We start from the raw sequence: 16,051 nt of genomic DNA, 5'->3' as shown, positions 1-16,051 counted from the left end.
AACAGACAGTGAAGTCACTGCAAAGGAACCAAAATAGGGGCGTGTGGACTACGAGAGCCCGTGTGGCCATCCATACACATCACTCATCCCTGCTGTCCAGTGACTACTTTCCTCACTAAGTCATACTAGGTATTATGCTGCCAGTTATACAGCCGCTCCATCCATCACACATAATCATCTCCCACCAGTTATACAGCTGCTCGCTCCATTCATCACACATCACCCCCCATAGCCCCACAGTTACAGACTCTCCATCTAAAATCACCCCCCCCAGTTACACAGCTGCTCCATCCATCACATCATCCTCCATATCCTCCGTTATACAACCGCTCCATCCATCACACAACATCCTCTATATCCCCCTAGTTATATAGCAGCTCTATTCATCACACAATCATCCCCCATATCTCCCAGTTATACATCCGCTCCATCCATCACACACATAATCATCCCCCATATCCCCTTGGTTATACATCCACTCCATCACACATATAATCATCCCCCATATCCCCCCAGTTATACATCCACTCCATCAATCACACATATAATCATCCACTCCATCAATCACACATACGGTATATTCATCCCCCATATCACCCCCAGTTATACATCCACTCCATCAATCACACATATTCATCCCCTATATCCCCAAAGTTATTCATCCATCACACATATAATCATCCCCCATACTCCCAGTTATACGTCCACTCCATCCATCACACATATCATCATCCCCCATATCCCCCCCCCCAGTTATTCATCCAGCACACATATCGTCCTCCATATCCCCCCAGTTATGCATCCACTCCATCACATATATAATCATCCCCCATATCCCCCCGTCATTCATCCATCACACATATAATCATCCCCCATATCCCCCGAGTTACTCATCCATCACACATATAATCATCCCCCATATCCCCCCATTACTCATCCATCACACATATAATCATCGTCCATATCTCCCCACTTACACAGCCGTTATTCTTCCCGCTCCATTCATTCCTGTGCTGCCAGGTCTCTATCCCACCACTCACCCTGTTCGCCTCCCACCTCCACATCAAAAAACACCCGCGGGTTGCCCGGGAGGGCCGGCCTGCTGTTGGGCGCCGGGTGAGACATGTTCTCCGTGTGAACAATTTCCTATAACTGTCCGCCGGCTTCTCGCACGTGAGCACACTTCCGCTGCGGCGGGGGCGGGACTTCCGCTGCTGTAGGACACGCCCCCGTAGTTCTGGATCGTTCTTGAGCGTTGGGGACCGTGCGGTAATTGTGCGTCACGTGATCGTTCGCGCCGCTGGAAGGAGCTGCCGTGTAAGTGGCGCTGTACCGGTGATGAGCGGCCGTTACACACGGCGGGGAGAGCTGCACAGGCCGGGGCCCTCTGTGTACAGCCGCAGTGGGTGGAGGGGGCCACGGCCACGCGTGAGGCACACGTAATGGCGGAGATACTGGTACCAGCAGCATTCACCCTTAGTGATGCAGTCAGTTTAAGGTCTATATTCCTACAGAAGTCTTTCTTCCTCTGTAGCCACTGTACAACTGGGATTGGAGAGTGGGAGGAACAAGGCCAAGTGCTGAGAAAGGGGAGACCAGGCCGCTCCACACAGTGTGTGTGTACGGGACTAGTGTCATTAATGCTGGGGGGCCCTGGGGTGCTGCTGGGCCGTGGAGGGGGGCCCTGGGGTGCTGCTGGGCCGTGGAGGAGGGCCCTGGGGTGCTGCTGGGCCGTGGAGGAGGGCCCTGGGGTGCTGCTGGGCCGTGGAGGAGGGCCCTGGGGTGTTGCTGGGCTGGGGGGAGGGCCCTGGGGTGCAGCTGGGTGGGGGGGAGGGCCCTAGGTCCCGGGGAGGAGGGCCCTGGAGTGCAGGTGGGTGGGGAGGAGGGCCCTGGAGTGCAGGTGGGGGGAGGGCCCTAGGGTGCAGCTGGGTGGGGGGGGAGGGCCCTAGGTCCCGGGGAGGAGGGCCCTGGGGTGCAGGTGGGGGGGGAGGGCCCTAGGTCCCGGGGAGGAGGGCCCTGGGGTGCAGGTGGGGGGGGAGGACCCTAGGTCCCGGGGAGGAGGGCCCTGGGGTGCAGGTGGGGGGGAGGACCCTAGGTCCTGGGGAGGAGGGCCCTGGGGTGCAGCTGGGTGGGGGGGAGGGCCCAAGGTCCTGGGGAGGAGGGCCCAGGGGTGGGGGGGGGGAGGGCCCTAGGTCCCGGGGAGGAGGGCCGTTGGGGGGAGGGCCCTAGGTCCCGGGGAGGAGGGCCGTTGGGGGGAGGGCCCTAGGTCCCGGGGAGGAGGGCCGTTGGGGGGAGGGCCCTAGGTCCCGGGGAGGAGGGCCGTTGGGGGGAGGGCCCTAGGTCCCGGGGAGGAGGGCCGTTGGGGGGAGGGCCCTAGGTCCCGGGGAGGAGGGCCGTTGGGGGGAGGGCCCTAGGTCCCGGGGAGGAGGGCCGTTGGGGGGAGGGCCCTAGGTCCCGGGGAGGAGGGCCGTTGGGGGGAGGGCCCTAGGTCCCGGGGAGGAGGGCCGTTGGGGGGGAGGGCCCTAGGTCCCGGGGAGGAGGGCCGTTGGGGGGGAGGGCCCTAGGTCCCGGGGAGGAGGGCCGTAGGGGGGAGGGCCCTGGGGTGTGGGTGGGGGGGGACCCTAGGTCCTGGGGAGGAGGGCCCTGGGGTGCAGCTGGGTGGGGGGGGAGGATCCTAGGTCCTGGGGAGGAGGGCCCTGGGGTGCAGCTGGGTGGGGGGGAGGGCCCTAGGTCCCGGGGGGGAGGGCCCTAGGTCCCGGGGGGGAGGGCCCTAGGTCCCGGGGGGGAGGGCCCTAGGTCCCGGGGAGGAGGGCCCGGGGGGAGGGCCCTAGGTCCCGGGGGGGAGGGCCCGGGGGGAGGGCCCTAGGTCCCGGGGGGGAGGGCCGTGGGGGGGAGGAGGGCCCTAGGTCCCGGGGAGGAGGGCCGTGGGGTGCAGGTGGGTGGGGGGAGGGCCCTGGGGTGCTGCTGGGCGGGGGGGAGGGCCCTGTGGGGATGGGGGGGAGGGCCCTGGGGTGCAGCTGGGTAGGGGGGGGCCTGGGGTGCTGCGGAGTTGGGGGGAGGGCCCTTTGGTGCTGAGGGGAGGGCCCTGGTTAATGCTTTAAAGGGAACCTGTCACCAGATTTTTCATGTGTGAAGTAGGACCACCTGCAGCAGTGCCTGTGCTGTATTCCATAGTGGTGTATATTTACACACACAACCTCTTTATAGTCTGCCATGTATGTAAATCCAGTCGGTCCAGTCCTTGCGGAGGATCTATCCCTCCTCTCAGCCGCTAATTACCATCCTTTTCCTCTGATTGAGGTGGATGATAGCTCCTGCGTCATCCACATATCCGGGTGAAATCTCGCGCCTGTGCGAACACACTGTTGGCTTGCGCATGCGCCACTTTGCTGTGCCCTAATGCGGGCAGAGCCTTAATCATAAGTGTGCATATGCGAACTGGCGTTGGGTCACTCAGGCATGGTTTTTCCTTGCAGTGTCATCATCCATATAGCCATGGAAAATCTGGCGCCTGCACAGACACCTCGCTGGATCCTGCATGTTGCGCTTCCCTACTGTGCGTAGCGCCTAAACATAAGTGCACATACGTGAACTGGCGATGTCTGCGCAGGCACCAGATTTTTCCCCAGCTTTATGGATGATGGAGGAGGCGTCATCTACGTGAATTGGAGGAAAAAGACCGGTCAGCGGCTGAGTGGGATAGATGCCGTTCAAATTTACATATAGTGCTAGAGAATCTCAAGTGGTCTTTGGTTGGGGTACAGGATTAGTCAGGGGATATTATACCCCTTCATGGATCCCAGCACAGGCGCTGCTGAAGATCGTCGTCCTAGCTCAAACACGAAAAATCTAGTGACTGATTCAGTTTAAAATTCAGGGAAAAAAATCCCTTGCTTTTTGTCACCGCATTGATTCCGGGAAGTTTTTATTTCTTTGTCAGTGCAGCTGGGCCCGGGCTGTGTTCGACAAGATGTAAGGCCTTGTGCGCACACTGCGTTTTTACCCACAGATTTGCTGCAGAAATTTGAGAAATGTTTGTAACCTTTCTACAGACATTTCCCACCCAGCAAAACCTATAGGAAAAAAAAATAGCTGTGCGCACACTGCGTTTTTATTCTCAAGAACATTCTTTCTGCAGAATTTCTGAGAAAATGTGCATGTCACTTATTTTCCGCAGGTACCTGTGGTTTTTGGTATAGATAATGGTAAAAACCGCGGAGACCAACTTACGGAAAATCCGCGGCATAAACGCGGGTGCAGGATTCTTTCAGGGGGTCTGTTTTTTTTTTCTCTAGAAAAATGCACTTTCTAGTGCGCACATAGCCTAAGCCTTAAGCTGGGTTCACACTAAACGACAGCGACAACGACGTCGCTGTTACGTCACCATTTTCGGTGACGTAACAGCGACCTTGTAAGTCGCTGTTATGATCGCTGCTTAGCTGTCAAACACAGCAGAAGCAGCGATCATAACGTCGCTGTGCTACATGTTCAGAGAGCAGGGAGCCGTGCTTAGCGCTGGCTCCTTGCTCTCCTAGGTACAGTACACATCGGGTTAATTAACCCGATGTGTGCTGCAGCTACATGTCACAGTGCAGGGAGCCGCGCGCACTGCTTAGCGCTGGCTCCTTGCTCTCTTTGCTACAGTATACATCGGGTTAATTACCCGATGCATACTGCAGCCACATGTCACAGTGCAGGAGCCGGTGCTGGCAGCAAGAGCGGAGGCTGGTAACCAGCGTAAACATCGGGTAACCAGGGAAAGGACTTCCCTTGGTTACCCGATGTTTACGCTGGTTACAGCTTACCGCAGCTGCCAGTGCCGGCTCCTGCTCGCTTCATTTCGTCGCTCTCTCGCTGTCACACACAGCGATGTGTGTGTCACAGCGGGAGAGTGACGACCAAAAAATGAAGCTGGACATTCAGCAACGACCGGCGACCTCACAGCAGGGGCCAGGTCGTTGCTGGATGTCACACACAGCGACAGCGACGGGACGTCGCTGCAACGTCACAGAAAATGGTGACGTAGCAGCGACGTCGTTGTCGTTGTCGCTGTGTGTGACACCAGCTTTATTGTTACTGATTGAGGTACATACACCAGCAACCACAAAGTCTGGTGGATTTTTTTCCCTTTTTTTTAAACATTCATGGTGTTTTTGTTCTGGTTAAATATTGTATTTTGAATGTTTATCCTTTTTTAATTTAGAAAAAATTTGACCAAAGTTTGAAAATTGCTTAAAAAAAATTACAATTTGTCAAATGTCTGATTAATTTTATTAAGTTCAAAGCATATTTGCCTAAATGTACCAAGATCACAAAGCATAACAAGTACCAACTATTAAAATCACAGGGCTTGGAGATTTTCCAGAGTTACTGGACATGCAGGGCCTGGGGGGACGTGGAGGTATTGGGCGCTCCTGATTCTAGAAGAGACTCCTCCATGCCAGAAGCCTTATTGCCGTCACTGTAGTAAAATGCTTGCACAGCTTGGAGTTTCATCACAAAATTTCATCACTTTTCAAAGCATTTTATATCAGAATACTGGCAAAATTGCTTTCATGATCTATGAAACACAGTTGGAAAGCCGCAGTGCTTCTGGTTTGCATCTCCGTGAGTTTGTGTACGGTGCCCACAATGAGTTTACTCGCACTTTTGACGCTGAGTATTTTCACTGCATCAAAAACACAGCATTTTACAGTACAAGCAAAGTGAATGGGATTTATGAAAAGCTCATGTCCTCTGTGCTTCTTCTCACGCTGTGTGAACTCCTCTGTGTTGTGTTTCCAATCCGCAGCATGTCCATTTCTCTTGTGGGTACGCTGAGTTTTCTGTACAGATTATTTTTTTTCCCCATAGTCTTGCATTGGATGCATAAATTCTGCAGGTAAAAAATGCACAAGCTCTGCACAAAATCAATGGGTCTGCGCACACATCAGTGATTTCTCACTGACATGTTTCCATGCGGCGCATATGCGTGTCCTTGTGTTCCGCTTAGGCTAGTTTCACACTTGCGTTGAGCGGCATTGCGTTGTGTGACGGATGCGTTGCATATAATGGCACAACGGATCGTACAAAACAGAAAGCTTTTTTTTTTCTTTACAGTTTTACCGGCAGCAGACTATTGTGAACGATCAGCAGATCACCTCACATGCCGGCGGCCGGGCACTCAGCTGAGCGCTCTCACATGCCGGCGGCCGGGCACTCAGCTGAGTGTCCGGCCACCGAGAGACAAAATAAAGTTTCTGTGATATTTTTTTTTTTTTTTTTTTTTTTTTAAAGAGCATGCGCAGTGAAAAATAGAGGATTCCGACGCTCAAAAAACTTTACATGCTGCGTTCCTTCCGCCCGGCGGAAGCAACAGTGTCGGCCAGCGGAAGCAACGCGGGTACTTTTTTGGCACAATCCGGCATCCATACAAGTGTATGGGAAACAGCGGAATCCGTTAACGGATTCCGCTGTTTTCCAAAAGGGCAGATTGTGACGGAAGGAAAAAACCGCAAGTGTTGAAAGTACCCTTAGAGACAAGTCTGTTTTTATGTCACACAGACCACACAGTAGTGTGATCCGTATGACATGTACCAGAAAAAACACGTATCTTCGATATAAAATTATTTTTATGCTCGCCTGTCTCCAGCGCTGCTGTCTCTGCTTCCAGGCCGACTAATTATGCTCATGAATATTCACTGTACCGCGACCCGGAAGTAACAGCAGTGTCCTTTAAATGAACTCCTTGAGGGTTGTATTATCCAAAATGGCTGTATTTTTCATACTACAAAATGCACCAGGCCATAAGATGCACCTAGGTTTTAGAGGAGGAAAATAGGGAGAAAAAATTTTGAAGCAAAAACAAAATGTGGTCATTCCGCACTGCTATGGGGGGGGGAACCTGCTCCTGATGCTTATGAGGGTAATGTGGTGCATCCTCATGTATATTTTCCCCCATCTTTGGCCCATCCTGGTATATACCATATTTTTCAGATTATAAGACGCACTTTTGCTCACTAAAATTTGGGAGGAAAATGAGGGGTGCATTTTAAGATCCAAATGCAGTTTACCGGGGGGAGGGGGGGGTGAAGGTGAAGAGGGGTCACAGAAGGCAGGGGCAATGTTATGCGACTGGCGGCGGTGCTCTATGCTGTGGCGGGCGGTGAAACACGAACCATTTTGAAGATGTCGGCAGTGAGTGCTTCAAATAATGGCGGCCACAGTCGGCGCGTGGCAGATGGAGCTCTCGGCTCAATCTTTGCAGGTGCCACCGCCATTTCTTTGAAGCCCACACTGCCGACATCTTCAAAATGGCTCGTACCTCAGCAGCACCGGCACAGGGGGCAGTCCCTGGGCCCCCCTCTGCACCGCCCGCAGCATCGTCGTACTCCAGCACATCCCCTGCCTCCTGTGACCCACCGCCACCATTGCTGCCCCAGTCCCTGGTAATAGGCCACTGGATTGTAAGACGGGCTCTGTAATTCTTTTTTATTTATTTACTTTTTTCTTTCAATTCTGGGTGCGTCTCATAAACGAAAAATGCGGAATGCCCCTATCCTGGGCTCCTTCCTGATTTTTATGTAATTATTGTGTGTGTGTTCGTTCCCCATCCTGGTAAATCGGTTCTGCTCACCTTCCCTCCACTCCTCAGGCGCTCTGTGTCCTCTTCTGCTGCTGGTAACTGACTTTGGCATGTAAGTGACAAGCAGCGCATTACATTACTGCCATGGCAGGAGCAGTAAATATTCATATCTCTATTAAAGGGAAATGAATATTCACTGCTCCCCACACCCATAACCCCACCCATCTCTCTGCACCAGCGATGGTAAATATCTGTAGTCATTTACTATCAATGACCTATGTGGCAAAAAGTGGGTGGGATTATGTGTTTTGAGGAGCAGTGAATATTAATTTCCTTTTCACTGGGGAAGTAAGTATTCACTGCTCCTGCCACTGTCAGCTTCTTGCAGCGACAACCCTGATTCTGCCTCTTTTGACCCCTCCACTGTTGCTACGTGCCCCTCCACTCAATCAGCGCTGCACCCGCATTTTCTTCCAAAATCTTGGGGGGATAAAACTAAATCTTATCGCCTGAAAAATACAGTAAGCAACTGGTTTGATTTAGTTATATTTCAACATCTCTTGAGCGCAGCAAATTTGGCCGTGTTTGCAGTCTAATTTACTGTCATTTTACGTTTGATAGTCATGCTCCTTCACTTCCATAGCATTCTGTGTGCCAAACAGTAGATTGCAACCACATGTGGGGGAATTTCACACCCCACATTATTTGGAGTCATGGCTGAAAGTGTTGGCACCCTTGAAATTGTTCCAGAAAATGAAGAATTTTTCCTAGAAAATTTATTGCAATTAGGCTGGTTTCATATGAGCGTTTTTCTGCCGGATCCGGCACAAAAGTGATGCAGTTCACTGGCATCGCGGCAAGCTCCGGTCAAAAGCTGTCACATGACCGCATGTAACCGGAGCTTGCCACGATGCCTGTGAACTGCATTGAACTGTACCACATTTGTGCCGGATGCGGCAGAAAAACGCTGATGTGAAACCAGCCTTACACATGTTTATTTCATTTTTATGTATTGGAACAACACACAAAAAAAACAGAGAAACAAAAAGGCAAATTGGACATAATTTCACACACATTATTTTTTTCCAAATGGTGTGCAACCAAATATTAAGTTGAGGATGCCAACAATTTTGTTCTGCCCACTTTTGAGGTTTTGTGGGAAATTGGACAATTGTCTTTTTTTTTTTTTTTTTGTGTTGTTCCAACACACACAAAGGAAATATACATGTGTAATATACATGTGTAACATGTTACCCCTCTATAAATCACTTGTAAGACCACATCTGGAATACGGGATCCAGTTTTGGGCTCCACATTTTAAAAAGGACATTCAGAAGTTAGAGTCAGTTCAAAGGCGGGCAACTAGACTATTAGGCTAAGTTCACATTTCCGTTGATTTGTATCAGTCACATGCGTCGCTTGACGCATGTGACTGATGCGCTGTTCAACGCTGTACAACGGATGACAAAGAACAGAATTCTTTGTCGGATTCCGTTGTGTGCGGGGGGCGGAGTTCGGGGGCAGAGCCGAGCGGGGGGCGGGGCCAGGCGCTGAGGATGTCAGTGGAAGTGCTGCGGTCTGCATGGCTGGGGACAGGTGAGTGTATCTGTGAGTGAGTGTGTGTATGTGCATGTATGTATGTATGTATGTATGTATGTATGTATGTATGTATGTATGTATGTGTGTACATGCAAAGTGCGGGAGGGGGCGGAGCCGAGCGGGGGGCGGGGCCAGGCGCTGAGGATGTCAGTGGAAGTGCTGCGGTCTGCATGGCTGGGGACAGGTGAGTGTATCTGTGAGTGAGTGTATGTATGTATGTATGTATGTGTGTGCACATGCAAAGTGCGGGAGGGGGCGGAGCCGAGCAGGGGGCGGGGCCAGACGAGGGTGTCAGTGCTTGTCTGCATGGCTGGGGACAGGTGTGTGTGTGTGTGTGTGTGTGTACATACATGTGCGGAGTGCGGGAGGGGGCGGAGCCGAGCGGGGGGCGGGGCCAGACGAGGGTGTCAGTGCTTGTCTGCATGGCTGGGGACAGGTGTGTGTGTGTGTGTGTGCGTGTACACACATGTGCGGAGTGCGGGAGGGGGCGGGGCCGAGCGGGGAAGTGTCGGCCTCCCTGCACATGTAACCAGCCTAAATATCGGGTAACAGCAAAGCACCCGATGTTTACCTTGGTTACCCGATATTTACCTTGGTTACGTGCCTACACCGCTTAGCGCTGGCTCCTTGCACCGTAACCAGGGTAAATATCGGGTAACCAACCAAAGCTGGTGACGTGTGCAGGGAGCCAGAGAGCATGCGCAGCGAAATCCGACGGATCTCGCTGCTCAAAAAACGTTACATGCTGCGTTCCTCCCGCCCGGCGGTCAGTCGTTCCACGACTGATCAGTCGGGCGGAGGGTGCAACGCAGCATCATCAGTCACAATCCGCTGCTCATACAAGTCTATGGGAGCAGCGGAATCCGCTAAACGGATTCCGCTGTTTACAAGAGCAGCGGATTGTGACTGATAGATTTTAGCGGAAATGTGAACTTAGCCTTACAAGGAATGGAAGGCCTCCCATATGATGGCAGGTTGAAAAAGTTAGATATGTTTAGCTTAGAAAAAAGACGTCTCAGAGGAGATCTCATTTATATGTATAAATACATGTGTGGTCAATATAAAGGACTGGCACATGACTTATTTCTTCCAAAAACAATACTAAGGACCAGGGGGCACTCACTGCGAGTGGAAGAAAAGCGATTCCGACACCTAAATAGGAAAGGGTTCTTTACAGTTAGAGCGGTCAGACTGTGGAATACACTACCACAAGAGGTAGTAATGGCAGATACTATAACAGCTTTTAAAAAAGGGCTGGATGATTTCCTCAGTACACAAAACATTGTTGGTTATAAATGACTTAGTGACTAAATGTAGAACTGGTGGAGGAAGGTTGAACTAGATGGACCTAGGTCTTTTTTCAACCTAAGTAACTATGTAACTATGTAATTGCAATAATTTTCTGGGAGAAATGCTTCATTTTCTGGAAACCTCTCGAGTGCCAACACTTTCGGCCAAGACTATATGCTTGGAGCTCTTTCAAAGGCAATATCAGTAATGCCTTTACATGACCGGTCCATTCATCTCTTGCTGAGAAATCAGTGTTTGAAATTATATGCAAATGAGACTGATGGACTATTGTAGATGTGAAGCGTCTGTCACGTGAATGTTATTTTTCTCCATGCACTGCCTCCTCCTGCTTATCAGACAGCCTTTATACTGTGTGATGTTAGGTAATGGAGTTATCAAACAGGAGGTGCTGTGTGGGGCAATAGAGCTGGAGTGACAGGTGTCAGATCTACAGCCTCATTTGCACATCAATTTAAACTCTGAATTTTTCACTTGGATGAAGGAGAAGGGAAAATGAAAAATGCCCTGTTGGGAAAGAGTCAAAATTAAATTTTTATTGACATTATTTATTTTTTGAAATAGTTCAACTGATATCCTGGCTGCAGAGGTGAAAATGGAGTCATTGGATAACCCAGAACCAAATCTGGATACATCATCACAAGCTATTGTCTCTCTGCAAGAAGTGGTAGAAGTACCAGAGCCGGGTACTTCTCCAACAGCCATAGATCACCCAAAAGTCAACAGAAGGCGATCCCGTAGAAAAAAACCTGCTTCTTTGATGGGGTCTGGTACTCCAAAAGCCACCCGAACCCAAATGGATGCCAGGGTCCTCGAGTGCCTCAACAGAAGTCCCGATGAAAATCCTGAGACCTTTTTGAAGAGTTTAGTCCCACACCTATACCGGGTCCCACAAGATCTCCAAATTCGTACCCAAATTGCGATCTTAAGCGTAATTGAGGCTGCCATACCCCCCAATGACCCTGGAGAAATATTTTGGGCAATAGACAATTGCCGAATGCAATCCCAGCAAAGATCCTATATGCCTTTCCCTCTCCCCAACTCCTCAACCCGGAGGAGACATACCCCAGATCCAGCACTACAGGGCAATGGAGTATGAATCTCCCCACAATGTTTTTGCAGGATCGTCCACAATTTAGGCATCTTGTTTTATGGCCCTCCTGCTTTACTATCCTTCAACCTCAAGGCAGCATTCATGAAGCTTGGGATTCTGGTGGTCAACCTTCTCCCAAAGATATACAAGCCTTGAGGGATTTTTTTTTTTTGAAAACTTATTGTTTTTATCTACCATGTTGGTGTTTTTATGTTATATATGGCATGTATCTTTCTTTTTTTCACTTTGACAATATCCCTATAAAAAATATATAATTTTGGTTAATTATTAAAAAAAATAAAACAATTGAAGTGTTTTTTGTTTTGTTTTTTTTATTGATAAGAGTGGAGCTACGTTTTTGTTGGTGTTCTGTATATGTTTAATGTATGCAAATAGCCTCTTTTGAAAGGTAAAGGATTGGAACTCCAGTATCACTTGTTGGAAGTAGCAATCCTAAAAGTCAATATAGACCCTTTCACGGACATTGCCACATGTCTGTGGATCAGAAGCACAACCAGAAACTGCATTTGAAGACACATGATTTATGTTTTCCCCCTCATTAGCGCAAAACAGGGCACCTGCTTGGGCTAGGTGAGAGTCGTCTGCCAGGTATTGTAAGGGTAAACGTTCTCCTTATGGGAGAATACAAGGTCAGTGTAAAGGGGTTTTATATTTATACACTGTGAATAATTATTGGGCAAGTGAGTATTTGGGCCAAGTAATTTTTACACATTTTCAACTCTGCTTTGTATAAGCTTTAATGCTTATTATGAGAAGCAGATCAGGTGATGTGTATTTATATAATGAGGTAGGGTGTTGTCTTGGGGTCTAAACACACTACCGTGTTTTTCCAAAAATAAGACCTCCCCCAAAAACAAGCCCTAGCAGGGATTTTCAGCATTTTCGGAGCAAGGCTTAAATATAAGCCCTTACCCTCGAAAATAAGCCCTAGTCACGGTTCAATAATGAGGTGTCCGTGCAGCTAAAACAGTTAGATACTGCAGGACACTAAATTATAGACAGCGGACACTCCGCAATCACCACACCGAGCAAAGGACCTGCAGTGCACACACCACATCCAGCGACACAGATTTCTTCTCGCTAGCAGAATTCTGAGAGTCTGTGCGGTGGAGTGCAAGGACCTACCGCAATATTAGTTTACAGGACCTGTGGACACATAAAAAAAATACAGGAGAGTGTATCCACCCCCAGGAACAGGAAACCTTTCTGAAAATAAAAGGGATGGCACCTCTCCAAAGCCCCAGTGTGGTTTCCTGTTCCTGCAAGTGGATATTGAAAAATATGTACCTAGAAAGGTTTCTCCAGAGGAATGGGTCTCGTTGGGCCAGGAGATCTCCGATATTCAGATGTCACAGGGTCTGCACTGGTCTCATGCTGTGGTTTCCTTCTCCCACTCCTGGCGTCGCACTGGGAGGTTCCCTGGGCGACCATTAGGTGGCCAGGAACAAGGGTTGCTGAGCAGGGTTCCCGGCCGGGGCTCTATCCTCCGTGTGGCGTCCTGAGCAGTAACTGCGCTGCCTCTTCTGGGTTCAGAAGGCGGAGCCACATGCGCCATCACGCACTGGAAAGAGCACACAGCCATGTGCACAGGCCTCACTCCCACTTCCGGGGCAGGGCTCACGGGGACGGAAGTGACGAAGTGCCACGGACCATTGTGGGAACTGGGGGTGAAGTGGTCCTCAAAGATGGAAGCTCCCACAACACCCAGCAAATCTACAAAATACCCCCGACCTGCTCCTACCGCGGTAGCCATCCTGAGCCCTGACAACTAAGTGTGATCTCCCCATGACACGTACTGACTCTTCCCAAACCCCCCCCACCACTCTTGTTTGTGGGTGGTTTTTTCCTTTCTTGTCCCGAAACCCCGATAGGCCAAAAGGCAGTAGCAAAGACTAAAGGGGGCTTTACACGGTAGCGATATCGCTAGCAATTTGTAGCGATATCGAGCGTGTAAGTACCCGCCCCCGTCGCGCATGCGATTGTTTGTGTCACACGCACTTACCTGGTCAGCAACGTCGCTGTGAGGGCTGAACAATCCCTCCTTCAAGGGGAAGGGACGTTCGGCATCACAGCGACGTCACTAAGCGGCCGGCCAATCAAAGCGGAGGGGCGGAGCTGAGCGTGATGTAAACATCCCGCCCACCTCTTCCTTCCGCATTGTGGCCGGCGGCAGGTAAGGAGACGTTCCTTGCTCCTGCGGTGTCACACACAGCGATGTGTGCTGCCGCAGGAGCGATGAACCACCTGGATAAACAACCCTTACCGATTTTTGACTTTGGACCTCTCCATGGTGAACAATTTTCACCATTTTTGAGGTCGCTTAAGGTCGCTGGTAAGTGTCACACGCTGCGATATCGTTAATGACGCCGGATGTGCGTCACTAACAACGTAACCCCGACGATAAAACATTAACGTTATCGTAGCGTGTAAAGCCCCCTTAAGAATAGGGAGTTTGTGTTGTGCAGAAAAGCCCCACCAACATCCTATGAGAAAAAGCTCTGCCAAACGTGTATAGGGAAGATAGTAGGGGAGGAGTCCCTGTCCGTGTTCCTAGAAATTAGGTCCTTAATCAAGGAAGGGGCTGAGCTATATGCGATCTCCTCTTCATTAAAAAAAAAAAACACTCCTTCCCATCCCCCCCCTCATCTCCCTTTTAAATAAATAGGCTGAGAATACAGTGAAGAGGGAGATGCATCTTATAGGTGCCACCTCTGCATCAACCAGCAGACATTAGTCACTGTCTGACGATGGCTGTCAGAAGGAACTGGTTGAATTGGGGCTCACATCAGAGCAGTCATCAGCTGATGAGTATGATCGATCATGATTTACGGCAGAGGACCTAGGGAGACGCCCTTAAAGCAATAAGAGCCAACATGGGGATAGAATCCTTGAAAGAGCAGCGGTCCATCTAACACTCCATGTTTTGCAACCTGGAAGAGCGCAAGCATAGGGTCTGCCTGGTGCATAAGGACCTGCTAAACTTAATTAAAAAAGAATGAAAAAAAAACGGTCCAGTAAGGGGTCGGTCCCCCAAACTCTTAAAAGGAAAAACCTTTTTCCTGAAGAATTATGCTAGTCTTGGGAGAAAGCACCCAAGATAGATGCCACGATAGCCAAGATCTCAAAGAACGTGATCCTGCCCATTGAGGACTCAGGTTATCTAAAAGACCCGCTTGAAAAGAAAGCGAATACTTTCCTTAAGGCCCGTTTCACACGTCAGTGAAAATCACTGACGTTTTTCACTGACGTGTAAAACACGCACATGTCCCTCCGTGTTCTGTGATTCACGGCACACGTGGGTTGTCCATGTGTGGTCCGTGATCCTGTGATTGCATATGGACATTACTCACCTGCCTTCACTGCTGCTGTCCATGGTGCTGAAGTCTCTGGCTCTCCAGCATCCGCCCACCGCTCTCAGCACCTACTTCCTGGTCGGCAGTTCCTGCTTTCATGAATATTCATGAGCCAGGCAGGAGCTGCCGAAAGTAGAGGCTGCAGAGCGAATCGCAGGCAAGGTAAGTTGAAAATTTTTAATATTTAATATGTCAGTGATCTTCTTATACGTGTTTCACTGATCACACCATAGTGTGGTCCGTGGGTCATCACTGATGCCAGACCAAAACTGACATGTCTCCGTGCAGAATCACGGCCATGCGTGCACCCTGCACAGAGACACGTTCAGTGAAAAATCACTGATGTGTGAGCAGACCCATTGATTAGAATGGGTCTGCGTATGTCAGTGATTCTGGTACGTATAAAAAAAGCACAAACGTACCAGAATCACTGACGTGTGAAAGGGGCCTTAGGCCTCATTCACACGTCAGTGATTCTGGTACGTATGTGCTAGTTTTTATGTGTACCAGAATCACAGACATACGTAGACCCATTAAAATCAATGGGTCTGTGCACACATCAGTGATTTTTTTCACTGACTGTGTCTCCATGCGGCGTACAAACGTGTCCGTGATTGTCGCACGGAGACATGTCAGTTTTTTTCTGGCACCACTGATGTTCCACGGACCACATGATGTGGTCCGTGGAACGTACCAAAAAAACACGGACATTGAAAATCAGTAATCGGATCAGCAGACATGCGGAAATTACAGTGGGCTCTCTGCCAGAGCCTGCGAATACTGGGGGGAACATGGTCTTGGAAGTATATATAAGTGTTGTGCCATCTGTCAAGTAAAGGGTAACTATTTTATTATTGATGTTAGGAGCATTAAAGGGGTCATCCAATTTTGTGATAAAAGTCTGCAGTCACTCTGACTGCAGACTTCTGAATTCTCACAGCACGGGCACTGCATACTGTAAAGATTACTGTTATCGGCGATGAGCGTGGTTGATCACATATCTATGCGATTTGTATTCATATGTTCATCTACAGACTAGACATATCCTTGCTGAATACAAGTGAATTGAGTGAGACCAGACATGTCTAGTTAGAATGTGGCCAGAAGTATGCA

At 50.0% G+C, this 16,051-nt stretch overlaps 1 protein-coding gene and 1 long non-coding RNA gene across 2 annotated transcripts in view; one reads left to right on the top strand and one right to left on the bottom strand.

Annotated features, from left to right (window-relative positions):
- Positions 1 to 1,223, bottom strand: part of PPID (peptidylprolyl isomerase D) — a 43,362-nt gene extending 42,139 nt beyond the window's left edge. Inside the window, exon 1 of the mRNA XM_075347514.1 lies at positions 1,041 to 1,223. Coding sequence (XP_075203629.1) covers positions 1,041 to 1,125 — 85 coding nt within the window. The 5' untranslated portion in view covers positions 1,126 to 1,223. The remainder of the gene's footprint in view (positions 1 to 1,040) is intronic.
- On the top strand, positions 1,199 to 11,870 carry LOC142310044 (uncharacterized). The gene is made up of 2 exons (XR_012754071.1): positions 1,199 to 1,317; positions 11,036 to 11,870. It is a non-coding gene; the product is annotated as an uncharacterized LOC142310044 (long non-coding RNA).
- The last annotated feature ends 4,181 nt before the right edge of the window (positions 11,871 to 16,051 follow it).

Source organism: Anomaloglossus baeobatrachus, chromosome 1 (genome assembly GCF_048569485.1).
Source record: "Anomaloglossus baeobatrachus isolate aAnoBae1 chromosome 1, aAnoBae1.hap1, whole genome shotgun sequence".
NCBI lineage: Eukaryota > Metazoa > Chordata > Amphibia > Anura > Aromobatidae > Anomaloglossus > Anomaloglossus baeobatrachus.
This window is presented reverse-complemented; position numbering and strand designations above follow the sequence as displayed.